Consider the following 26,994-nt stretch of genomic DNA (forward strand, 5'->3'; position numbering starts at 1 on the left):
CCACCTGGAGATCTTAGGACTTGACTTCTCTTGGTGAAAGCACAATGGGAAGTATCCTTACTCTTGGAAGAAAATATGAATGACAATTTTCAAGAAAGTGTGTCACAGGTCAGTGGGGATAGCTCAGGCTATTGAGTCCACAGTCCTAGGTTCTAGCTTTCCCTGCCCTACTGGGCAGCCTACCAGTTATGTCCTCTGGCTGGGCTGTTTTTCTATCTGTAAAATGAGATAGCTGTATTAGAGAGCCTCTCAGGGTGTGTTTTGCTGAAGGGCCCAGTAGCAATGGAGGGAATCATAAAGAAGCCGCGTGGAGTCACTTCATTAATTCACTGAACGTGTGTTGGGTATGTAGTTCACGCTAGGTAGTCTATAATAATGATAGTAGTCATTACCATCTATTGGTGACTGCTGCACGTCAGACAGGGTCAGCACTTAAATAGCAGTGTGATTAATCTTCATAATGACAAGGTAGGTATTTGTATTCCAATTATTAATAATAAAATGGAGCCTAAGAATAGATAAGTAACTTGTCCAGAAACCATGCAGCTTCTAAGTGGCCTAAGATTCAAACCTAGGAGTCTTGGATTCCAATTCTATGCCCATTTCATTATTCCACAGGTTGCATGTGATAATACCCAGTCTCAGTCCTCAAGAATGGACAGGTGAGACAGGTGAACAGAAAGAGGGCACAGGTAACTGGTGCACAGAGAAAAGATGCTGCCAGGACCTGTCTGCTCTATTCTCTATGATAGATTGTCTAGGATCTAGTAGTCAGCACCCTTGTAGAGCTCCTTGATGTAGTGGGGCCAGAGGGGCTGAGCTCAGGGGGCTGTGCACATGAGACTTAAAGGGGGAAGATATTGGTCAGGACACAGATAAAAATAAAAAAGAGAATAATAATGTGCTGGGTAAGGTACTAGGTGATTTACTTTATTTATTTTTTGACAAACCCTATCTCTGAACTTTTTTTTGACAAAGCCTGACTTGGTTTAATTACTAATCTAGATCTCACAATAACTCCATGAAGTATGCCTATTATTCCCATTTTCTAGGTGGGGAAACTGAGGCACTGAGCGCTTAAGTAACTTGCCCAATTCTCTGTCCAACCTGAAAGTCTTAATGTATAGAAGCGAGTGACCAAACCACTCTAGCTGTGGTGGTGTCTGTCCTAAGCAGCAAGAACCAGAGCCTTGATCTCCTCTTGTCCTATTACTTGCAGTCATGGTCCCCTTCTGTGTTTGCTTAACGCCACTTCTACCAACACTGTGTTCTTGCTTTGCACGTAGAAGATGATTTCCAAATTCAGACTGGGAATAAACTCCACTTCTGGGAGCAAATTCCTCTACCTGAGAGTCTTCATTTATTTTAAAATCCAGACTCTTTGACACCTGGTGTCCTGGCCCCCTCTATACCATGCTGTCAAAATTCTGCAGTCTTCCTTTCCACTCCCAAGCATCCTACTTTGTCACCTGGGAGAGGGGCCGCTGGAGGAAGCGATTGAAGCAGCTCCCGTGACTGTTGTTGCCTGTTTCACAATTTGGCCTGACACTGGCCCTGCTATGGAGCATTAAACTGTGCTCCCGGCCCTGACCTCTAACCTCCTTCCCATCTTGCCAGGCCTGTCCAAGTGTCCTGTAAACAGTGCGCCCGGGAGGGCTAGCACTCCCGCATGCCGGCCTTCGACCAAGAGCTTTCGTTCTTTTGCACAGCTCCGGCTGTTAGCCTGGGAGCAGGTAGAGCTGGGTTAGGTTGAACATTTTACTGACGAGAAAAGGGATTGCTTACCTGGCTCTTTTGCTTGCAGAATGGATATCTCTTCTAAGATAAGGACAAAGAGCCCCTAGTCTCTCCTGGTTGGTTACAGAAGAACAACGGAGTTGAAGAAAAGGAGCCCGTGGCTTCGTAACGTTGAAAGGTGCTGAACACCTCTGCTGAGCTATTCTTCCATTTTGCACAGATCTTGCCATCTGCCCCTCACAGTACTGTGGAGGAAAAGATAAAAAGGCTCCCCGTGCCCCTTCCTCTTCCCTTTCCCTACCTTTCTCTCTTCTCTTTCTTTTTCCGCACTTTAGAAAGCAGGTATTCACTCTATTCCTCTTCCCTTCCTTGCAGTGCAGGGGCAGTGCAGCTGCGAGACTGGGCCGAAGCGGCAGCAGCGGATCAGATTGATTACTTACAGGAGGGACGAGCAAAGAGCTGAAAGTAATGACAATGTGGGGACGGTGCTCACAGCCAGAGGAGGGAGTTGAGCATACGGGGAGGAAGAAAACTAGAATATGTGCTGTGGTGTTCAGTTGGCGTTGGAGAGATCAGTGTGAACTTGTGCGCGGGGGTGGGGGGGTAGGTACCGATGTGTGTGTGTGTGTGTGTGTGTGTGTGTGTGTGTGTGTGTGTGTTCGTTCTACCTCTGTCTGTTGAAAGGCCCTAGAATCGGTGATTCTCCAACACTAGTTACCACACATAACACCCAGAATTCACTTTCTAAACCCCATTCTCCACTAAAAGGATATGTCTCCTTAGAGAATAGTTTCCAGAAACAGAGATTCCAGGGCTGGTACGGGGAAAGTACAAGGTAGGCTTAAATATCTTATTCTGCCAGAAAGTGAAGCCCTTACAAAATGATGGGGTTTATAACAAGCACACAGGAGCTGGCTTGAATGGCCTCTCATTGGCCAAACATGCAACAATCTGAGCATTCAAACTGACAATGATAGTAATGGATTATAATCCACTGAGCAAAATAGAAACTCATGAGTCCATGCTGATAAAAACAAATAAAAGGTAAAAATCAATATATGAAAAAGGGAAGTTCTTCTTTACTTTAGAACACTAAGTGATAAATGTAGAGGGAATGATATAATCAGAAACTCATTATTTGGCACCAATATAGTGATATAGTACTAATTCATTCTCGCACGAGTCAGCAATGAATGCTAAAACTAGTAGGTGAAAGTCTCATAAGGAAACAATACTAAATAGTCTCAAAGTATCTCCCCACAAACTACTCATTAATTACAAAGAAAAAAGACAGTGAATGTGCAGTGAAGAACCCCCCAGGCACCACCTTAACCAAGCACAGTTTATAGGACATCTGTGATATTGCTGCCAACGATGCACAGCCCGACTGTAACCATGGGGTGACACCAGAAAAACCCAAATGGAGGAACTTTCTAAAAAAGAGCTGTTAAATTAAAAATAACATGTTAAATCACACAAGAAGAACACAGATCAGCCAAACCCAGAATGTTGGAAATTCCAAAGGATGAATGATCCAGTTTCTTCAACAAGTAAATAGTTTAAAATGCAGGGGATTTTTTTAGAGTAAAAGAGATTTAAGACATATAATCAATGTAACACGTGGATCTTTATTAGCATCCAATTTGAACAATCTAACAATGTTTTTTTTTAGGCAACCAGGGAAATTGGTATATTGACTATGTAATAGATGGTAATAAGGAACAATTGTTAATTTTGATAAGTGTGATAATAGCATTAAAGTTATGTAAAAAAATTCCTTATACATTAGAGATGTATGTTTTGTGAGAGAAATAATATAACAACTGTTATTACAGAAAAAAAGTGGAGGAGGAAGGATAGATGAAATAAGATTGACAAAATACTGTAAATTGTTCAGTATTTTTCCAACTGGGAAAGTTGTTCATGGGAGTTTGTTAACATTATTTTCTCTACTTTTGCATATGTTTGAAAATGTTCAGGTATATATGAAAAAGAAGGAAGAAGAGAAGAATCTGAAAAGGGCCTTAAACCGTAGCTGGTCAAGAGCAGAATTTACTTCTTACTGAGGAAGAATTGAGATGAATATGAGAATAGAATGTATGCCAATGTGTACATATCCTTAAGTATGTGGTTGACTGTATACACTAATAACTTTCATTCTATACTATTACTCCAGTATCATGTTAAAGAACACACTTAGGTAATTTTATGCATAACCAACAGTTGAATTTGATGGACTTGACTACAAACCTTGGTGCTTGGAGTTGGGCAGACAAGGGTAGAAAAATTAAATACATTCTCTTCTTACCTCGGTATGTCTCTCCTTACACAACCAACCAAATGTCTATTTTAGGTCCTTTGCATTTCCAAATAAACTTTAGAATTATATTGCCAATTTACACCAAAATATATAAAACACTTCTTGGGAATTTGGGAGTACATTGAATCTACAAATCAATTTTGGGAGAATTGAGACCTTTACAATATCAGCTCTTTCATTCCATGTTCAGGATATAGTCTTCCATTTGCTTAGAGCTTCTTAATTTTTTTTCTCAATAATATTTTATAGTCCGATGCATAAAAGTTTTAGATATCTTTTAAAAGATTGATTCCTAGGCATTTATTTTTCTTATGCTACTTTAGATAGCATTTTTCATGTTTTTTCATTTTGTATTAATATATAGAAATATTGATTTTTGTATATCTACCTTGCATCTAGCTATATTTCTGAATTCATTTATTCTAATATATACTCTAGTTTCTTTAGAATTTTATACATTTACAATTATATCATCTGTGAAAATGAGAGTTTCATTTTTCCTTTTCAATCCTTTTACTTACTATTTCTTTTTCCTGCCTGACTGACCTCCAGTAAAAGTGTTGACTAGAAATGATAATAGTAGGCATTCTGGTCTTATTCTTGAACTCAAAGAGAAGAAAGCTATTGTTTAACATTCCACAACTAAGTGTGATTTTTGTAGGTTTTTATTATACACTTTTATCAGATTGAGGAAGTTTTGTAGAGTAAGTTTCCTAAGAGGTTTTATTGTGAATGGATATTGAATTTTATTAAGTGATCTTCCTGTACTAATTGATATGGTCATATAATTTTCTCCATTATTCTGTTAGTGTGATCAATTATTTGTTATTTCAAAAGATAACTTGCATTCTTGGAATAAACCCAATTTGGTAATTTATTTATTATCCTTTTTAGATTTTGCTAGGTTCTATTTGCTAATCTTTCATGTAGAATTTTTACATATGTGTTCATAAAAGATATTTTTTATCTCTGTTATGATGTCTTTGTTGGTTTTTCCTTTCAAAGTAGATATACTGTCTTCCAAACATTAATCAGTGAGTGAGCGTTCCTACTTTTCTGTTCTCTGGAAGAGTATACATAAGAAAGATTGGTGTAATTCTTAGATGTTTGACAGAATTCATTCCACCTGGCCCTGGACTATTCTTCATGAGAAGGGTTTTTTTATGGACTGTTCTATGAAAAGAATGAAAACCTTGAGATTCTTCCATTGTCCAAGGACTTCTGAGAGGCAGAACAAAGAGAGAAAGAGAAAGAGCGAGAAAAGAGAGAGAGGGAAAGAGAGTGAAAGAGAACGAACGACAGAGCAAGAGAGTGAGAGAGAGAGAGGTGGTTTCTGACATCTTCTAAAAGGACCTGCCCTGATCCTCACCTGCTTCAACGACCCCCAACCCGGCAGGGCAGGCCTGCGGGGTGACTGGCCTTATGAGCATCAGCTCTCAGGCTGCTGGTTGCTCCCCCCGAATGACAACCCAGTCACAGGATTTCAGAGAAGCAGCCTCTGGTGTCAGGCAGAGGACACTGTGGGGGAAGGGGGAGGGGGCGCTGCCTGAAGCAGACAGAGGCTCTTTGTTTGCTCTGCTTCTGTGTAAATTGGGCAATATTTGGAAACAACAAATATTGGTTCAGAGGCCCACTGCCTTCCTGCCCGCCTCCTTCTGGTCAGCTTCCCCAACTTCTCTGCACATACGCACAAGTTCAGATGTTTCTCTAAGAGGACCAACTCTGTGGTTGAAATTTAAGAGTTTTATTCCATTTATGGTGGAAGATGTGGGTCATGCTTGAGCTCATCTAGAGCTAGAAGCTCCCTAACTCCTCTCTCAATCTCTTTCTCCCTCACCTGCCTCCGTCCCTCTCCTCCTCTGGGTACATAAAGAGAAGATTAATATCAAGAAGGCAGGTGTGGTCTAGAGAAGGATGGGGTTTAGGAGATCCGAGTTCAGATCCCAGAGCTCCATGAATGAGGACCCATCATTTCATTGTACTGTCTACATCAGAAAAAGGAGGTACTGATCTTATCTGGCCCCAGAACAGTGCTTTGCCCACGAAAGGGGCTTAAGAAGATGACATTTTCTTCCAGCTGAGCATAATCAAGATAGTCCCTGTCTGAGGTTCTGCAGTTGGGCATTTGCACCTCTCTCAGACTGACCAGGCTCTCTGCAGGCAGAAGTCTTGGAGCTGTGTGCCTGTGGAGAAACCTCAGAGCTGGGTGTGCAGTGTCTGTCCCTCTCCTGGTGTGACCCCAGATGAGCCCCTTGGCCCTGTGTGTCCCAGTTTCCTGGGAGAGGTGGTATCCCAGTGGATGGGTACACTCTGGAACCAGACTACCTGATTTGGCATTCTGACGTTGCAGCTGACCTTGCACAAGGTATTATCCTCTCTGGTCCTCAGTTTCCTTGTCTCAGCTGTCAGATAGAGACTCTAAAGCTCAGTGAAGCTCTCAGTAAGTCTCAGCAATCATCATGCTGTAAAAAAGACTAATGAGCTGTGGCCCTAGAGCCTCTCTGATGTAGAATTAAACAACGTAAGTGAGAGTGAAGGTACAAGTGTCATGGGCCACCAAGGACACAGAGCACTTGTAACGTTGTCCTCTTACCTTCACGTACCCCTATAGACATATACAAGCATGGGCACACCATCCAACCAGGATTGCACACACATGTATCCCCAAAGCTGGCCTGGCCCTGCCTCCCCCTCCAAGGAATGGCAGACACAGGGTTCTGGTGTCGTCCTCCCAAGCAAGAACCAAGGCCCTGAATGAGTAGATGATGTGGGAGCTCCTGTTCTCCATGTCCTGAGCTTTCTCCAGATCCCATGAGGCTGCGCACTTCCTTCCCAGCAGCTGTCTTGCGCTTGGACTCAGAGGACCCTACTGAGGACAGGACATGGGGTTGGCTGGTCTGGAGAGGGCTCAGCCTGGCTGGAGTTTGCTCCCTGCTGAAGGGCTCTGGCTAGGCCGTGGGCCTGTGGCTGGGGGAGTGGCCTCAGAAAGGTGGACTCTGTGAAGGTAGAGGGCTCCGGGGAGGGAGGATCATTGTCCATCTGCTTTCCATGCCCTCCACTGAGCTTCCCTGAGTTTGTGGCACTAGCTCAACATTTGGTAACTCCACTTCCTGCTTTCTGGCAGACCCTGAAAGCTCACAGCAGGGCTTGCCCAAGGCATCATCTGAATGGGTGTGTGCTGCTCTGCTGGCTGCCCTCCCTCCCAGCCAGCCCTCCCCTGACTGCCTGACTGTCCCTCCTCATCTCACGCCCTACCTCAAGGTCTCCACGTGAATCCAGACCACCCCCTAGTGCCTGCTGCAGGGCGGCAGTAGGAATATGCTCCCCTTGCCAAGAGTCTTATTTCCCCATGGCTCAAGCACAAGGGGCCCAGGCAGGTGGCAGGGGTGGGGGTGGGTCGGCAGTAAGACAGGACAGTAGTGGCCACTCTTCCTCATGGTAAGGCAGGTGCTTGGAAGGCCAAGCTTGCCTTGAGGCCCCACTGTAAACAGAAAGCCCCCTCTAAAGCAATGGTCTCTAAAGTGGGGGATGTGGAACCCTTTGTATATGAGACAATCTATTAGGGTGTGGGAGAACACTTCCAATTATATTTATTGTTACTGCAAAAGATTAACAAATTATCATACATTCATATTTAATGCATGGATTGGCCCTGTCTCCCACTTGGGTCTGCAGACAGACGGTAGCATGTAATATGGAGCCTTTGAGGTGTCCTGGGAAGATGGGAACACCTCATAATTGGGTAGGTTAGGAAAGGGGGGTGCTGCACAGTGTGGCACCCTGACCCTGTCTTTTTTGGGGGGCATTTTTTGTTTCTATATTTTGTGGTTTGCATGTGCCCAGTTAAACAGCTGTTCAGATTAGATAATCTGGTTTAACTCTCCAACTCTCACAAGATGCACAAGTGCCTTAAAAAGATCCCTACAAAGGATCCAGAATTAGAAGATAATTCTGACAACACAAACACAAGCAAACACAAATCAAATAGGTGAACCGACATGTCTGCTAGGCTTGCTTTAAGCTCTTTGTCAGCTAAAACATGAGGCAGAATCCGTGACCATCTGATTAGATTGAGTAAGAAGAAACTTTTGGAAAACCCTAAAACTATCTTGATGACTCTCTGACAGCTGGATCTACACTTTGCCTAAGGATCCTTGACCTTGCCCTAAGTATTAATATATATTGTGCCTTGAGATATTATTCATCGTATATGAGGGAGCATAAGCAGAAGGACATTTAAAAATGAGTGCATTTCATCATCTCATCATTTTATAAGTTCCTATTTCTTGTGCATGATTGAAATGCACACAATTTTTAGTTAAAAAATACATACATAGAAGGCACAAACTCAATATTTTTTGTAATAAGCATGCACAATCAAAATGCTTTGGAGACGACTCCGCCAGAGGGGAGACAGGGGTGGCCTGGAGGCTGTAAGAACAGGCCACTTCCTTCCTGGGCCTCTTTCTTTGTGTTCCCAGGGTCTTGACCACATTCCTGGAAGCTTCTTGCGGAAGAGAGTTCATCTGCCCTGTGACTCTGTCCCTAGCCCGAGGTGTCCCACAGGAAGCTAAAGGGCCGCAGTTTTCCAGCCCAGAGCCTGAGCTCATGGGGCAGGGAGAGGGAGCAGCTCCTCAGGCCTGGGCCTTCGAGAGCCCAGGAGCGGGATTTCCAGGGACACGCAGGGAGGGGCACACAGTGCTGAATCTGACCCCTTTGACCTTGATCCCAGCTTGCTTCTCCTGCATCCTTTCCCAGGAAGGGTTTTTGCCCGTCATTCTCCCCTCTAGTGTGGGATCTGGGGCAGTTCCCGTCCTTCACCTGGTCTGAGTCCGCATCTGTAGAAACAGCAGACAGGACCAGAGGCAAGGACCGGCCCCCGCAGCGCTGGAGTCAGCAGCAGAGCCACCCCGCTTCCAGCCCGCTGTGGCCACGCTCCTGGCACAGAGCCTGCGGTAACAACAAGGGGCGTTTTGTACTCTCTTTCCCTTCCCATCAGCATTTTTGTGCTGGACTCCTTCCATCCACTGATCCTTAGAGCTCAGGAAATGAGGTGATCAGCGGGGCAAGCAAGGAAGGGGGTCGGGTGACTGGCGATTGGGCAACTGGGCTGCACAAACACAGGGGTCAAAGATTGCGCCTGGAGGGCCCCGCCTGGCCCCGCCGGGAATAAAAGCGCGCGGGGGCGCGGGGAGGGCGCAGAAGCCGGTCGGCCTGTGCTCGCCGCCGCCGCACGCCGGGAGGATGAGGCTCGCTGTCGGTGCCCTGCTGGCCTGCGCTGTCCTGGGTGAGTGTGGACGTGAGGAAGGACGGCGGAGTCGCCGGCTCGCTGTCCCCTGCTCCCTGGACCCAGCCACCGGCAGCCAGGGCTCTGCGCTCAGGCCCTCAGGCCGGAAGCCCCGGTGCCTTTCCTCGCCCCTCTCCGCCACACCCCTCTCAGCCTTCTTCATCCCAGGCTCAGGGAGGGCCGGCCCGCGTGCCTGCTGGTTGGGCCTCTGGCCACCTTTCACTGCACTCACTGCCTCCTCTTTGTCCAGTAAATCTTGCAGCAGCGGAATACAATAAATTAGAGCACTTCTAATCACAGCTTATCAAAACCCTGCCTGCTGCCTCTTCAGTCAAGTCCGCACTACTTAGCGTGGCATTCAAGACCTCCCCATCTGACCCCGCCCTCTTCAGAGTCTGATGTCCCCTAGGTGCCCTCTGGGCTGTCCAGGTCCCGCTAAGGAGGCAGAGCCATGGGGTTGTTCAGAGCATGGATTTGGAGCCAGACTTCTTGGGTCCAACCCCTGGCCCAGCTCCTCACCAGTGGAAGGGACAGTAATAGCACCTGCCTGGGAGGGTCGGGGAGGGTAGGTGAGGCCGTGGATGCCAGGCCCCAGGGCAGGACGCTGCACACATCTGCTGTGGGGCCTGTGACTGACACCCTCCCGCCCCATCACCTCCTGAGCTTGGGGGCCGCTTTGTACTCTAACATTTGCCTGCCACTCGTGGGGCATTTGTCACACTGTTGGAACTTCCACTTTTAGTTATTTGGCTCTCCTGATGAACTATCAACTCCTTGAGAGAGGACCCCACATTACTTGCCTTTATCCCCAACTAGGGCACCTCATGGGGTTGTGCAAGGTGATTCCTGACTGAGGACAAATTCTTGCCTATGGGAACTCCGGAGGGGTAATTTTGGGGAGGGTCTGACTCATGATGCGTCCTGTGATTTCTCATGAGCCAAGATGGAATAGTTGGGGGACACTGGGGCAGTCAGTCCCCTACGGTCCCTCCTCATTCATCCTGGGGAGATGTGGGCCTCCCCCTTATGCCTTGTGCTTTGTGGATCTTCATCAGAGCCAGTAAGTCAGCGCTGCTGTGTTGGCCCCCAGGGAGCGGAGATGATGGAGGGTGTGGGAGACAGTGCCAAAGCTCATGTGATAGGGACGATATCCCTGTAGTCACATGGATTTTAATTGCTACACACATGGCTGGCTTTAGCTTTGTCTCTAAATGGCAGCTAAAATGAGTAGTGAAAATTGGAGGGTTCAGTGGAAACATAGGGAAGACCATTGACTATGTGGAGTTTCTAGTTATTCCTAAATAGAAGATGCCTAATGAGTGTCAGAGGCAAATTAATTATCTTTTCCTTCATCTACCTGTAACTACTGGCCAAGGAGGAGCAAAGTAACTCAGAATGTCATCTTCTTTTGTGTCCTGGGTAGCAGACTAAGAGTTTGGAGACCCAGGTTCTGGGCCTGGCTTGGCCACTAACAGGTAGGGAGACTTTGGGCAAAAAAAGCATCATTCTCTGAGTCTAGCTCCGTCATCTCTAAAAGATGGTACCTTCCACCCTGCTGGCTTCCCAGAGTTGTGGTGTTGACCCAAGGCATTGAGGTGGCTGGAAATGCCCTGTGCACACTGTGGCAGGCCGAGGGTCATGACAGTGAGGGAAGGAGGCAAGGGGGACACAGAGGAGCAGACTGCCCTTTCCAGTTGGGAGCGAAAGGTCATGCCTGCGTCTCCCTGGCCAGCACAGGTTGGTCAGCAGGGAACTTGGAGGCCATTAGGGAAATCTTCTCTTGGCCCAGTCTCAGAGTGCAGTGGAACCTGTCCATGGGCCCTGCAGTGTTCGTGGACAGGAGTGAGAGGAGGACGGGACAGATGGGGCTGCCAAGCCCCTTCTGAGGGTGATGCTGTCTTTCCACCAGCACAGGGAGTGAGTTCCTTACACCTCTGGCCTCTCTCCCCCAGGGCTGTGCCTGGCTGTCCCTGAGAAAACTGTGAGATGGTGCGCCGTGTCAGATCATGAGGCCAGTAAGTGCTCCAGTTTCCGTGAGAGTATGAAAAAAGTCTCTCCAGCAGATGGTCTCCGACTTGCGTGTGTGAAGAAAGCCTCCCACCTTGATTGCATCAAGTCTATCGCGGTAAGTCATCGCTGCCTAAAAGAGTGGAAGGAAATCTATACTTTCTCTTTCTCCAGTCATTTTGGAACAATTCTTTATTCATAGGTAGGATGCTGAGGTGTGGGGCAGTCAATCCTGACTGCCATTAAAATCACTTTAAAAATGGAAATGGGAGGTCATCTTTAATGTATCTAGAAAGCAAAAGCCAGTGTACACTGAAAGGTAACTATTTTGAGGCACTAAGTTCTCTGAACTCAGGGGAAAAACGAGAATGTTCACTACGTAAATTATTATATAACCCTGTTTGGAAGCTCTTGATGTATTATCAGGAAGATGATGAGTGATATATGCAGGGAGGAAGAATAAAGTGTTATGTAAGTGGAATTATACAATATTTGTTCTTTTGTATCTAGCTTACTTATATTTTCAAGGTTCATCCACATTGCAGCATGTATCAGAATTTTTAAAGAAAGTAGAATAATGGTTACCAGGGGCTGGGACATGGAGAATATCGAAGGAGAGGAATTCTTTAATGGGCACAGAATTTCGGTTTGGGAAGATGAAAAAGTTCTGGAGATTGATGGTGGTGATGACTGCACAACAATTTGAATATACTTAATGCTGCTAAAATGTGCACTTGAAAATGGTTAAAACAGTAAATTTTATATTATAGGTATACATATATGTATCTTATTACAATAAAACAACAACAAAAAAAACCCAACCATTAAAAAAATTTTCGACTAGACAAAGATATAGTTTGGCTGACATCAATATTTTATTTCATTTAGAAATACTACTGTCTTACTACTTGTCTGTAACATGACGAGGATCTTAGAGCTATAGTTTTTGCCTTGTAATTTGATCAATAAGTGTTGGCCGGGCGCGGTGGCTCACGCCTATAGTCCTAGCACTCTGGGAGGCCAAGACAGATGGATCATTTGAGCTCAGGAGTTTGAGACCAGCCTGAGCAAGAGTGACACCCCGTCTCTACTAAAAAAATAGAAAGAAATTAGCTGGACAACTAAAAATATATAGAAAAAATTAGCTGGGCATGGTGGCACATGCCTGTAGTCCTAGCTACTTGGGAGGCTGAGGCAGGAGGATTGTTTGAGCCCGGGAGTTTGAGGTTGCTGTGAGCTAGGCTGATGCCACAGCACTCCAGCCCAGGCAACAGAGTGAGACTCTGTCTCAAAAAAATAAATAAATAAAAGAAGTGTTGATAGAGAACTGCAAGTACTTCCGGAAAAACCATTTTGATTAAAGCTATGTGAAGCAAAAAAGAAATAAAAAATGTTTCTAATTGTCTATATAAAAGACAATTTGGTTCACTTTACAAATTCATGTAAAGAGGCTGGGTGAGGTGGCTCACGCCTGTAATCCAGCAATTTGGGAGGCTAAGGCAGGAGGATGGTTTGAGCCCAGGAGTTTGAGACCAGTTTGGGCAACACAGCAAGACCCCATTTCTACAAAAAAATAGAAAAATTAGCTGGGCATGGTAGATAGTGTGCACCTGTAGTCCCAGCTACTCAGGAGGCTGAGGCAGGAGGATGGCTTGAGCCCAGGAGTTTGAAGTTTCAGTGAGCTGTGATTGTGCCACTGCACTCCAGCCTGGGCAACAGAGCGAGACCTGGTCTCAAAAAAAAAAAAGAATTCATGTAAAAGAGAAAATAAATTTTAGACCCCATGGGAAGGCAACTATAATATTTAAAGTGACCTGTTAATTTAAAGAGGAGGGTTCATATTAATGGACGCACAAAGTTAAAAATAAAACAACCTGAAGCAACAGTGAAAGATAAATAGACTGCCTGGATTCAAATCCCGGCTCTGTGACTTACTAGCTACATGGCCTAGGGAAGTGACCTAACCTTTCTGTGCCTCAGTTTTCTCACTTAGAAAATAGAACTGAGATGGAAAAAGAGGTGAGCAGCCAGGTGTCAGAGTAGACAATTATACCAAAAATGAGCAAAAATGGAAGTAACGATCAACCCTTTGACAAAAGGCTCCTGCAGTTTTATGGACCCAGGACAGGAAGGAAAAGTATTGGGTACTGAGTCAGAGTGGAGCCAGATGTCTTCAAGGTTCCATCCTCCCCCAGAAAAAAGTCTCCACAAAAGCACCTGAGGAAGACCTCACAGGAAGCCTCAAAACAAAGAGGTCTCTGGATGAGGGCCATGGGCTGGGAATGTAAATAGGTGTAAGAGTGCGCCCCAGCGGGAGCTGAGTCCTGAACTGCAATCCCCTCCAGAGACTGCCGTGCGCTGGCTGTGCACCGAGTCAGAGGTGGCAAGGGCAGCTTTCCCCCACAAGGCCTGCCAGGTCAAGGCTCCGTAACTGCCTGGGGTAAAGCCAGATAGGATTTTTGGCCAGCAATGGATGCCTTACCAGGGAAAAGGGACATATAATCCATCCCTCCCTCTGTGAAGGAAGAATAGGAACATGGTGGCCCTGTGCCCTTTTGGGGGAGACGGAGCCAACTGAAGCCAGTGGTGTTGTGCATGGCTGGCCATGTTAAGGATTATTCTGGCTCTGGACCTGTGGAGCCCTGCTTTGTTCAGGTCTAGGTGGGCTTTCCTCAGAAGTGAGGGCTTCACTGAGGTGTGGCCTGTTCTCTTTCAGGCAAACGAAGCAGATGCTGTAACACTGGATGCAGGCTGGGTGTATGAGGCAGGCCTGACTCCCAACAACCTGAAGCCTGTAGTGGCAGAGTTCTATGGGTCTAAAGATGGTGAGTTCTCCCTGGAAACCCAGGAGGAAGTCTGTGGCCCTGTTCTCTCCGGGTAGATGCTGAGTTTTGTGTTTTCCAGGCGGGTATTGGATATTAGATACTAACGAACATTGATCTCTGGGGAGGGAGTGGGAAATGGGGGGCCCTGTCAGCCATCACCGGCACAAATCAAGGCCTCTGTGGACTTGGGGCTGGTTGCGGGCTGGTGCTCCTGACACTGACCCCTTGGGCCAGGAATGTGCTCACTGGAAAAACAGAGCAGGCTTGACCTGAAGGCTACTGCGATCTAGTGATGTGTCCAAGGTCCCTGGAGGCCTCTGGAACCGTAGGCGCCTTGCAGAAGGGAGAGACCTCTGTGGTGCACACAGTCAGACCCCAATAGCCCTGACCACGTCCTGAGATCAACCCGACTGTCCCTGGGCCTGTGCGAAGGGATAAGAAATATTTTGAGGGAGGCAGCAGAGAATGTGGGCTTCTGTTCCCACAGCTCTGGTTTCCCGGTGGGCTTGGGTTGGTGGGTGTAGGCAGACACACTGCAGGGCCAGGGTAGGCAAAGCATTCAGGGCACATGTGCACGTGGCCCTCTTGCCCCTGTGTTGGCCTAGAGGTGGGGGAGTGGTTTACAAATGTACCTTCTGTGGTCTTTTCTTGCCCCTGCTAGCCTAGGAAGGCTCTTTTTTTACCACCCAACCCAATATAAGTGTGGCCTCTGGGTTCCCCTTCCCTCCGCACGAGCCCAATAGTGATGAGCAACGTTTTCCTGTGCCAGGTTGAGGGCCTTCCGCTCACGCTGTCCCTTTGCAGATCCACAGACCTACTACTATGCTGTTGCCGTGGTGAAGAAGGACAGCGGCTTCATGCTGAATGAGCTCCGAGGCAAGAAGTCCTGCCACACAGGCCTGGGCAGATCCGCGGGGTGGAACATCCCCATTGGCTTGCTTTATTGTGACTTACCTGAGCCACGTGTGCCTCTTGAGAGAGGTAAGCCGGCAGGAGTGTGGGTGTCCTCGAGCAGGTGTCTCTGCTCCTGATGCCCCCACCAGCCACAATCATGATCAGCTGGACGTGTGTGATGAGCTCAGGCTGGGGGAGGGAGGTTAGCCAGCTTTAAACTGGCAGGTCTGCTGGACTAGCAGCCCTTGGAAGGTGGCAGCTGAGCCTTTTCTGCTCTGAGCTCCCAACATGGCAGAGAGGTATTCCACTGAGTGGAGGAGAGGGCACAGGGGCCCAACAGAGGTGTTCAGTCTGGGCCATGGTGGCTGGGCCCTCTTGTCCACTTCTCTGGAGTTCTTTCCTGGAGGCTTCCCTGGTGGCTGTCTGCTGGCTGTGAGGTTGGCCTGCACCTCTCTAGGCAGTTCTCCCACCCCTGGTGCTTGGCTTCCAGAGGGGACCTCTCTCTGAGCTGTTCCAGCCTCTGACAAGGCAGGGAGGGGGTGGGCTGACAAAGGCCTGAGACAGGCCTTGCTTGGTGGGAAGCACAGGCCTGTGTCCTCGGATGGGTGGTGGAGCAGAGGTTCACTTGTTTCTGTTTGGAAACCTTGGATCGTGATGAGTTAGCACAAGTAAGGGCGACCTGGGATCGTGTGTGCTGGTTTGGTGTTAGTCCCTCCCTGCCCCTGATGAGCCTGGGCTGGGAGATGTCACTGGCTGTGGCCAGCCTCACTCATGCACTGGGGTCCATGTCTCTGTGTTGAGCAGCAGTGGCCAATTTCTTCTCGGGCAGCTGTGTCCCCTGTGCGGATGGGGAGGCCTTCCCCCAGCTGTGTCAACTGTGTCCAGGGTGTGGCTGTTCCTCCCTTGAACCATACTACAGCTACTCAGGAGCCTTCAAGTGAGTGAGACTGTCTGCTGCTCCATCGTGGCCAAAGTGCCAAATGTCCTCAGGGTGAGAGTTCTTTGCCAGCCCAAAGCAGAGGCCTGCCTGCCTAGAGGGCCATCAGGGAGGCCTGATCCCCTCCCAGTGAGTCAGTGGTATGACTTGGGACTCCTGAGGCCCGGCCAGCCCATGTTCCCTTTTGTCTGACCCTGAGAAGCAAGCCCCTCTCCTGGGAGCCCTTTCTCTGTCTGCCCCAGAGCTCTTGAGCCTGGCCAGTGTCACCTCTTGCTGGACAGGACAGAGCCTGAAAAGACAGGCATGTGTCTAGTGTCCAGGCACTGTTCGGGGACTGATCCTATGCCCTCGATTCCAGCAGTGCTGTCTGTTCAGTGCCCTGGCCTTTTTCCTGCCCCCTCTCTGTCCCTCTTTAGGCAGCTCATGTGGCTGTTTTCCTGCGCTCTCTTTGTACCTTGACTATATCCTAAAGTTTTAGAGACAGCCAAGGGCACATTTCCACCCTCAGGAGACACTATACCATTATCTTCTATTCCAGAAGTTTAAAAAACTCTTTTCTACGTTGCAATATCTCCAATTGCATTTTGCTTCTTTGGGGTATAAGGCGAAGGACCTTCACCTCGTGTGAGCTCGTTCCCCCATCTCGGGGGTACCCTGGATGTCAGCACCCCCATGGGGACTGCACAGAGGCCTCCCTCAGGCTCTGTCTTTGTGGAAGGGCTGGACAGTGTGGTCAGACTCTCCAGGCCCAGGAAAGGGCCTGCCCTGCGGGAGCCCTCCTAACGTGTTTCTTTCGCACAGGTGTCTGAAGGATGGTGCTGGGGAGGTGGCCTTTGTCAAGCATGCGACTATATTTGGTAAGTAATGGGGGAAGAATCCAGCAGGGCCCCTCCAGTGGGCATTCTTTTCCCTGCCCCATTTTTCATGCTCAGTAGTCCAACATGAGCATACTATGTTTCCCCTTTATCATTGCTTGGGTTTCTACCTGTGCAGAGGTAAGTAACTTTGGGGTTTCCACCTGGATTCCTGGGCTGCTTTCTGTCATTCAACCTCTATACATGGTGACTCTGCTTTTGGGGCAGTGTTGCCATAGCAAAGGACCGGGGGCTGATCCCGCTGACCTTGGCCTGCTAATTGTCCTGCTGAGATCAGACTCACGGTGGGATGGGGACAGTCACTGCTTTATCCGGCTGCGGGGTGGGTCTTGAGCAAGTCATTTTTCTATATGTTCTCTGGCCCTCAGCGGTCAGGCCTCTCAGCTCACACTTTCTATGATCAGTAGGATTGCAAGGGTGGGGAGGGGGCACCACAGCTCATGGCTCTTCCTGCACTCGGCTCACCTGGGCTTCCCCCACAGAGAACCTGGCAAACAAGGCCGACAGGGACCAGTATGAGCTGCTCTGCCTGGACAACACCCGGAAGCCAGTGGATGAATACAAGGACTGCCACTTGGCCCGGGTCCCTTCTCACGCCGTTGTGGCCCGAAGTGTGGACGGCAAGGAGGACTTGATCTGGGAGCTTCTCAACCAAGCCCAGGTATCCCTATCTACCATCCTCTCCTCCTGCCTAGTGCTTCCTGCTTGGATTTGGGGATTTTCCTCCTTGCCATCTTGCCATTCTAGAAGACCTTGTGTGTTCTGGATACAGTGGGAGCCATGCCACATGTGATCAACTTCTCCTGAAGCTGGGACTCCTCACAGAGCAGCAGGGAGCCTCCTCGGGTGTTACCACCTGCCATGCTTACCTTTCTGGCCAGTGACGTCTATAGAGGCTCCTTTTTGCTCTGTTCCATCCTTTCTATGTAAACCAGGCCTTCAAGGCTCAAGGGAAAACACCCTTCCCCAGTGAGGCCTCCAGTGGCCCCCTCAGAAAGAAATGATCTCTCCCCATGTCACTCACCTGACTGTAAGGGGGCTTGACTTCCCAAGAGCTGTGGAATTGGGGCTGAGTCAGCTTCTTCTCACCCAGCCATCCTGACTGTCCATCAGGAGTTTCGGGGGAAACCACACAGCATGGGCTCTGGATTAGACATGTTTGTTGTTCTCAGTGATCTCAGCTCATTTGGGGAGACAGGCACAGAAGTGGGTGCAGGGGAATTGGGTATGGCTGGCCCCATGAGGGTGACAAGTGGAGGAGGGACTGGGTGAGCAGAAGCAGGTCTAACTTCCCTCTCTCCTGGCTTCTTGAAATTTTTCATGGTTTTCATTTTGTTTTGTGGGGGGAGGGGTTGTTTTCTCTTCAGTCCCATTTCTCAGACTCCCTCCTTCCCTGTTGTCATTCACTGTTCCCTTTTACTATGAACAGGAACATTTTGGCAAAGACAAATCAACAGAATTCCAACTGTTCAGCTCTCCTCATGGGAAGGACCTGCTGTTTAAGGACTCTGCCCACGGGTTTTTAAAAGTCCCCTCTAGGATGGACTCCAGGCTGTACCTGGGATATGAGTATGTCACTGCTATTCGGAATCTACGGGAAGGCACATGTAAGCATTTGAGAAGGACCCGGTGACCACAGGAGCCTGGGAAACCTGGTGGGGCCAGAGACCAGTGATAAGAGTCTTTCCAGGGGCCTGAATGCCTCTCCTGATATTCCTTTCTCTGCCCTGCCTGTGAGCCCAGTGTTAGACTGATGCTAAATGGCATTATCATTATGAGATGGTCTGGACATCACCACGGGCTTTAAAGGAAATTCACATTTAAAATGACTTGGGTTGGTCATTTCCCTGCATAAATGAGGACCACCTTATCCACTTTGTGAAGCCAATTAGCCTAGCACAAAGTAGATGAAATAAAATGAAATTGCTACAAATTGCATATCTCCAGCCAGTGCTATGGTCAACATGTGCCATAATGAAGCAGAGCTCTAGTGAGGTCAATCCCAGTGGTGTTGTTTGATGATTCATTTATTCAGTGGACATTTATTGAACTTCTAGCTATAAACTCTGCTAGGTGCTGGACATACAATAATGTACAAATATATATTAGATTCTGCTGTCCTGGAACTTTCAAACTGGGGAGAAGACAAATGTTTAATGAATAGTCACACTATTGAATAATCAATTGCAAAATGAGATATTTGCTCAGAAGGAGAAAAAAACAACAACAAAATACGATGGTCCTATGAGAGTACAAAACAAAGAAAAATGGTCCTGGACTAGGGGTTGAGGTAAGGCTTCCCTGAGAAACTAATCTTGAGCCGAGTCTGAAAGATGAGCAGATGTCCATTTATTCATCAGACGTCTATTACACTGACCATGTGCTAGCACTGCCCTAAACCCTGATGGTGCCCTGGTGAACAAGACAGGCAGGGCCCTTTCCCTGTGTTTGGACCTTATTTTCTCTGCAGGGAAACTGACAATAAACAATGAACATATAAATAAGAACACATCAGGTGGTTAAGTGCTTTTTGAAAAAGAAAGAAAGGGAAAAAAAAAAAAAAAACAGCCAGAGAGGTCACAGAGTACCCAGATATTAGAAAGAAGAGTCGGCTTCTCAGAAGAAGTAAAAAGCTAAATCTAAATAAGAAGCCAAGGAAGATATTGTGTATTTGCTTTTTAAGATGATTAATTCCTTGAATGGGGTCTGTTAGTTTATTGCTGGCAAATCCCAGCATTTGCATAAAGACAGTAGCATTCATAAACACCAGACAACAGCTGGGGCCTCTTTTGATCACTGGGTCTTTTTCTTTTCATTTTTTAAATTTTTTAAATTTCAAAATATTAAGGGGTACAAATGTTTTTGATACATGGCTTGAGTCAGGGCTGTAAATAAGCCCATCACCGGAGTAGTGTTCATTGCACCTGTTAGGTGGGTTTTTGCCCCTCCCTTCCTCCCTCGTCTCCTTGCTTGATTTCCAATGGCTTTCACTGCCCTCTGTGCACTTGTGTGCTCATCGGTTAGTTCCAATTTATTAGAGAGTACATGCAGACAACAATGGACATTGGGGAAAAGAAGCCCTATTCAATAAATGGTGCTGGGAAAATTGGATATCCACGTGCAGAAGAAGAAACAGGGTCCCTATCTCTCACCACTCACAAAAATTAATTCAGGATGGATAAAAGACTTAAATGTAAGGCATGAAACCATAAGAATCCTAGAAGAAAGTTTAGGAAAAAACTCTTCTAGACATCGGTCTAGGCAAAGAATTTATGACTAAGAACCCAATGGCAATTACAGCAGCAACAAAAATAAATAAATTGGTTCTTTTTCTTATGCCATAGGCCCAGAAACCTCAAAGAATGAATGCAAGACAGTGAAGTGGTGTGCACTGAGCCACCACGAGAGGCTCAAGTGTGATGAGTGGAGTGTTAAAAGTGATGGGGAAATAGAGTGTGAATCAGCAGAGACCACCGAAGACTGCATTGCCAAGATCATGGTACGTCACTCCAGCCTCCCAGGCAGCATCCCTGCCACGGCTGCCTGTGGGCCCCTAATGCTGAGCTAGCTGAGTGTTCCTGGGAACAAAGCAAACAGCCTGGTTCACAGGAACCTTGCCCTGAGTGGGTGAGCACAGGCTGGCAGGAGGTTCAGAACCCTGTGCTTGTTGATCTGAAGGATGCCTTGACAGCTCAGTTTCCTTTTCCTATGAGCATACGGTGAGAGGGCAATCTAAGCAGTATCCTGCTTAGGGAGGCTAGACCATGGTGTGAGTGTCCTGAGACCTATGGTGTGGTAGGATCTGTGTACCTGGTAGGATCCAGGCAGGCACAAATTTGCTTTGTTGATCAAGAGTAGTCTAGCTGGGCACAGTGGCACACACCTGTAGTCACAGCTACTCAGGAGGCTGAGATGGAAGGATCACTTGAGCCCAGAAGTTCAAGGCCAGCCTAGGCAACATAGCGAGACTCTGTCTGTAAAATATTTTTTTTTTAAAAAGAGTATTCCATGTTGGCTTATAGAGAATTTTGAAAATCTTGAATGATATAAAGAAGAAAATGAAAAATACTAATAACCTAACTCAGAGAAAATCCTCTTATTGGGATCATGTCATATAGGTTGCTTGCTACCTTTTACTTACCTAATGTTATCTAGTGGTCTTTTCCCATATCATAAATCATTCTTTAAAAACCTGACTTAGAGTTTCTGTGTTAGTGCACACATGGAGGTGCCAGGAGAGTGGCAATGCTGGAGAGGGTGTGGGTATGGAGGCTCCAAGTGCCATGTCCCCCTTTCCCCATTCCTTGTGCTATGTAGCTCTTCTATTTGGCTGTTCTTTAGTTGGATCCTTTATAATAAACCAGTAAATGTACTGAAACAAAAGTGCACATCTTGAAGGCACTAGTACCTCCTGCCATTGTCAACTGATTCTGGCTGAAATCTGTTAATTCTACTTTTTGAGAACTTATGAATAGCCATGCATCTTCAAAACCATTTACCATGAACCAAAACCAGACCATCAATCCTATTTTTTATATTTCATACATTTTATAATATCACTTTATCATTTTAACATACAGTTTATTTTTTGTCTGAGTTAAGACAAGAAAACTCAAACCAAATGAAAGCAAAGCCTGCAAATTCAAAACCTGAGTTTATATATAGATCTGTTAACAGTTTGGACCATTTGGCTTCAGTATAATACCCTGGATATGATACACTACATAAAATTTCTGTGTATACCAAAAACAAATTGAAGGACAAAATACTCTTTGGAACACATGAAATCTCAAAGGAGGAGGAAGTACAACCAAACTGAAACATTTTTTAAAAGGTTGTTCTTGCACACTATAATTTGTTCTTCCATGAAGATGTCATCATTTGAGCCTTTAATTTTGGAAACAGCTTACAGATGGTGGGTCAGAAACCAAAGACCAACATCACCATGTTCTGTGAGACCAGGGCCAAGTGGATGACTGCTGCATAGGCGTATTTTATGTAGAATATTCAGTTTGTTACATCGTTATGTGCTACTCTAGGAGGTCCAGCACTTGTTCGTGGAGTAAATGAAACAGAAGTGACCAGCGTCATTGCTAGTAAAGAACTCTTGCAAACAAAGTTAAAAGATAGAGTTCATTTGGTCCCATACCTGTGCCACATCATCACTGTCAATGGGAAGCCACTGACCTGTCCAAATTCTCCAAGGGTGTTATTGTGGACACCATGGCTTCAGTGGAAAGGGAGGGTAAGTGTGAAAAACAGACCTCAGAGCAACCCAGGGCCCTCAGATACTGCAGTAATCATGTACACAAGTGGGTACACAGGACTTCCAAAGGGAGTCATACTCTCGTATAGTAACATTGTGACTGGTTTAACTGGGATGGCACAAAGGATTCCAGGACTGGAAAAGGAAGATGTCTACATTGGATATTTGCCTCTGGTCCATATTCTAAAATTAAGTGCTGAGCTTGTTTTTCTTTCTCATGGATGCCTAATTGGCTACTCTTCACCCCACACTTCAGTGGATCAGTCCTTAAAAGTAAAAAACAGAAGCAAAGGGGGATATGTCCAGGTGATGGCAGCAACCAACAGTGATGGCAGCTATTCTAGAAATCATGGATCAGATCTACAAAGAGATCATGAATAAATTGTATGAAATGGGTAGTTTTCAATGCAATTTGTTCATTCTGGCCTATAATTATAAAATGGAATAGATTTCAAAAGGGCATTGTACTCCTCTGTATGACAGCTTTGTTTTCTGGAAATTACAAAGCTTGCTAGGTAGAAATATGTGAATTTTATCCTGTGGTGCTTTACTTTCTGCAACATGCAGCAGTTCATGAATATCTGCTTTTGTTGTCCTGTTGGTCAGGGATATGGACTGACTGAATCTTCTGGGGCTGGAACAATTACAGAAGTATGGGATTGTAATACTGGCAAAAGTGGAAGCCCCATTCATTTGCTACGAAATAAAATTAAAGGGCTGGGAGGAAGCTGGATACTCTAATAGTAATAAACCACATCCCAGAGGAAAAATTCTTATTGGTGGCCAAAATGTGACAAAAGGATACCATAGAGATGAAGCAAAAATAAAAGCTGATTTCTTTGAAGATGAAAATGGACAGAAGTGGCCGTGTACTGGAGATACTAGCGTTTGATGGCTGTATACAGATTATTGATCATAAAGAAAGACCTTGTAAAACTACATGCAGGAGAATATGTTTCCTTTGGGAAAGCAGAAGCAACTTTGAAGAATCTCCCACTAATGGATGACATTTGTGCATAAGCAAACAGTTATCATTCTTAGGTCATTGGATTTGTTGTGCTAAATAAAAATGAACTAAACAGAACTACCTTGAAACAAAGGGCTTAAAGGGACTTGGGAGGAGCCATCTAACTGTTGTGAAACAGAAAATGGGGCACAGTCTTCCCCCTTTATCCAAGGTTTCACTTTCTGGGGTTTTGGTTACCCACAGTCAACCATTGTCCAAAAATATTAATGTATTTTGAGAGAGACGAGAGAGAGAGAGAGAGAGAGAGAGAGAGAGAGAGAGAGAGAGAGAAAGAGAGAGAGAGGGAGGGAGAAGCACAAGAATGCACATTTACATAACTTTTATTAGAATATGTTGTTATAATTGTTCTACTTAATGATTGTTGTTGTTGATCTCTTCTTGTGCCTAATTTATAAATTAAGATTTGTCATAGGTCTGTATATTTAGGAGAAACATAGTATATACAGGGTTTGGTACTATCTACAGTTTCAGGCATCCACTGGGAGACTTGGAACAGATCCCCCATGGATAAGGGGACTACTGCACTTAAAGTTCTTTCTGAAGCTGCTATTTCAGCAAGTCTGAAAAAGTTTGAAAATCCATTAAAAATTTGTCTGAGCCTTGACTCGTGGAATCTGAAACTTGTCTGGTGGCAGATGCCTTCAAGCTGAAATGCAAAGAGCTTAAAACATATCACCAGGCAGACATTGATTCAATGTATGAAAGAAAATAATTTATCTCTTTTGGTATCTGTTTGCTATAGTGAACTTAGATCAGATAGGAAAATACTAGAAATGCACGTTTCAAACTATGAGGCAAACCCCATTCCTCATATTAAACCTAAACTGTTACTTATCAGGATATCACCATTTTCAACTGACAGGATTAGTAAAATATTAAGAGAGCAAACTTGTGTCTATATGTTCTTTCCTTTTCCCCTCCTACAATTAACCACTTGTGGCTATATTGTCAGTATAAGGATTTTTCTGAATCATACTGGGGAGACTGTTTTAAAATCTCAAGTTTTTAAATATGATTTATACATTCAGTTTGTAACTTGTTGTTTTGTTTTGTTTGTTTTTAATTATGGGGACATAATAGTATATATTTCAGTTTGTAACTTTTTAAACTTGCATGTATAGAGGAAGATATAGGAAGCATATAAATTAGTTGTTGCTTTTTTACTTACAGTTAGGGCTTTTTTACTGACAGTATTTAAAAATACAAGGGTACTGATGTGAAATTATATAAATTTAAAATGCTTATGAATCAAATCATTACCAAAAAGAAGACTTGTTGCTGTATAATTATTGTTTTGTATGCATTTGAGAGAAATAAATATAGCCATACTTATGTTTTAAAGAAAAAAACCATGATAGTTTAATATTGATATCTATTCCATAGCATGAAGGTGCTGCAATTTATTTAGCCATTTCTTTGTCATTTATTATAGTTTGAATTTCTCTTTTTGCTACTATAGATCACATTTGTTATTTTGCCCACTGGTACATTTTGCCCAAATAGTTTCCTATCTATCTGATTATTCCTTTACAGTGTTTTCCCAGAAAGTATATTGCCAGGCCCAAGGGAAATCTTGCAAATCTTGTTGAATCTAAGCATCTCCGAGTTATGGGGCTTATTAGCTCTGAGTATTAGATTATTTGAAAACGTGTGACTCACTCATTAAACATTGTGTATGCACCAATCAGTGAAACAGCACTCAGTCAAGAAGGCTAAAATTAGGGGCTACAGAGCTCATCAGAAGGTGCTTGCAGACACAGCTGCAAGTTCCTAACTCCACTCATCTGTCCACAAATGAGAATTCTTGGTGTCAGAAAGGTGTTGGAGTGTCTCTGGGACGGTGTGTCCTATGAGAGGACAAGAGGACTGCATGTGGGTCTTTGCTCTTGAATAAACTTAGCAAGGCACCTGGAGTTGACTATTAGTTCATCAAGGTTGGGTGAAAATTAGAGTACATTTTATTTTCTATGCTGGGTGTGCCTGACTGATCCTTTGGGGGTTTGATACCAGCATCTGCTCTTTTCATCTGCTGTGATTTTCTGTGTCTTTCCAGAATGGAGAAGCTGATGCTATGAGCTTGGATGGAGGGTATGTCTACATAGCAGGCAAGTGTGGTTTGGTGCCTGTCCTGGCAGAGAACTACGGTAAGTGGAGGGGAGCACCTCTCTGTGTTTTCTTCCCTCTGGGCCATGGAAAAATTGCAGACTGATTCATAGCACAGTTGCCATAAAGCACTGCCTTAGTGAGCACCTCCTATTTCCCAGGCTCTGAGCTCCCTCATCTTAAATCCCCACAGTCATCTTGAAGGGTAAGAGTTATGGTACCTTCCAGAAGTAGAGAATGGAAGCTCTGCGCTGTGAAGTCCCCACTAAAAATGACCCCACTGCAGAGGATAGCTGGGATTTCTGGCAGGTCTTCTGGCTTCACTACTGCCTTGTTGCAGGAATTTAAATATAGTTGGCCAGCAAACCTTCCCTTTAGGTGTAGACAGAGCAGGAAACTTGAAATAAGTTCTAGATGCCAGCAGCTGAAATGGACTTGTATCATCCAGAGAGTCTGGACTTCTTGGGAATTGGTGACATGTGTAGATAGTTTTATCTGACTCTTTTTATTCTTAGCTGCAGCATAAGAAACGCATGATTTGCTAATCCAGAAATAAGGGTTTAATGCCTTCTTCATTTTCTTTTCTCCAGAAACAAAAGACAAGTGTATGGAAACACCAGAGAAAGGTGAGTTGGGATTGATAACCTCTGGAGTTAAAAAGTAAATTCCCATTGTTTTGGGGGATTGGTTAGGTAAATTTAAAATTCAAATCACAAGTATGTAAGGCACTAGAAGAGACCAAATTTTAGAATGCAAAAGAATCATGGAAAGATCGTATTAATAATTGATAGTGTTGGTTATTTCTTTATATTTACCATGACTTGGACGCAGGATTTCTCATTTAATCCTATAAGGTAGGTTTTGGCATCCTCTAAAGATGCATAAGAGGACCCTAAGGCTCAGAAAATTTACAGATTGTCTAGGATCATACATATAGGAAGCAAATCCAGGCCCTTTCCACTGCTTCCCACCACCTCACATGACATGAGGCCTGCACATTTTCAGATGAGAGCACCAGCCAAGGAACCTTGCTTATTTTTTCCTTACAAGGCTGAGAGCCTCACACAGGCAGATGTCTGGGATCATGAAATTATCTGACTCCCAGCCGGGGCTGGGCCCAGAAACCCAGGCCAACTTGGTTCTCACCCAGGACTCTGGCTGAGGTTGGATCTGGAGAGAGAGAGCAGAAGCAAGTCAGAAAGTCTCAAATCACATTGACACGAGTACTGGGCCCCAAAACCCTTGTGCTCAGGCCCCTGCAGATCATATTCCAGATAGCCATTAGTATGCAAGTCTGTCCTTGTCACTTCCACTGATGACAACCTCCCAGCCTCTCCTCATCACTTTAGGAGCCAAGTTCTCTAACAGCTACAGATAGAGCCTTTCTTTTTTTTTTTTTTTTATTTCAGCTCATCATGGGGGTACATAAGTTCAGGTCATATACATTGTCCATGTCCCGCCCATCCCCCTGAGTCAGAGTCCCAAGCGTGTCCATTCTCCAGACAGTGCGCCTGGCACTCATCATGTTGTCATACCTCCATCCCCTCCCCGCCCCACCTCCCCGAGTCTGCACCTTCAAGCATGACCATTCCCCAGAGGGTGTTGTTTTCAGCAACGAATACACGCTGGTTCTTAAAATGAGGAATAGAACATCAACTCATGATGTGTTTGCCAATTTAATTAATTCAGAATACTGTTTCTAAAAAAGGCTCTATC

General features: G+C 45.6%; 1 protein-coding gene, 1 long non-coding RNA gene and 1 pseudogene across 3 annotated transcripts in view; all 3 read left to right on the forward strand.

Annotated features, from left to right (window-relative positions):
- LOC123629004 lies at positions 1–4,346 on the forward strand. Of its 2 annotated transcripts, XR_006731884.1 has the most exons (4): positions 1–108; positions 1,805–1,915; positions 2,113–2,202; positions 3,717–4,346. It is a non-coding gene; the product is annotated as an uncharacterized LOC123629004 (long non-coding RNA). The 2 variants fall into 2 exon arrangements; XR_006731879.1 differs by lacking the exon at positions 1–108 and having other exon boundaries at positions 1,666–1,915.
- A 4,895-nt stretch (positions 4,347–9,241) lies between these two features.
- The window catches only part of LOC123629020 (serotransferrin-like), a 53,435-nt gene continuing 35,682 nt past the window's right edge, over positions 9,242–26,994 (forward strand). The window contains 11 exon segments of the mRNA XM_045538962.1: positions 9,242–9,344; positions 11,297–11,469; positions 14,068–14,176; positions 14,981–15,157; positions 15,875–16,007; positions 16,809–16,864; positions 17,365–17,543; positions 18,312–18,489; positions 20,227–20,381; positions 25,229–25,319; positions 25,869–25,904. Of these exon segments, the coding sequence (XP_045394918.1) occupies positions 9,302–9,344; positions 11,297–11,469; positions 14,068–14,176; positions 14,981–15,157; positions 15,875–16,007; positions 16,809–16,864; positions 17,365–17,543; positions 18,312–18,489; positions 20,227–20,381; positions 25,229–25,319; positions 25,869–25,904 (1,330 nt within the window). The 5' untranslated portion in view covers positions 9,242–9,301.
- On the forward strand, positions 20,878–23,924 carry LOC123629030 (annotated as a pseudogene).

The sequence above is a fragment of the Lemur catta genome, chromosome 1 (genome assembly GCF_020740605.2).
Source record: "Lemur catta isolate mLemCat1 chromosome 1, mLemCat1.pri, whole genome shotgun sequence".
NCBI lineage: Eukaryota > Metazoa > Chordata > Mammalia > Primates > Lemuridae > Lemur > Lemur catta.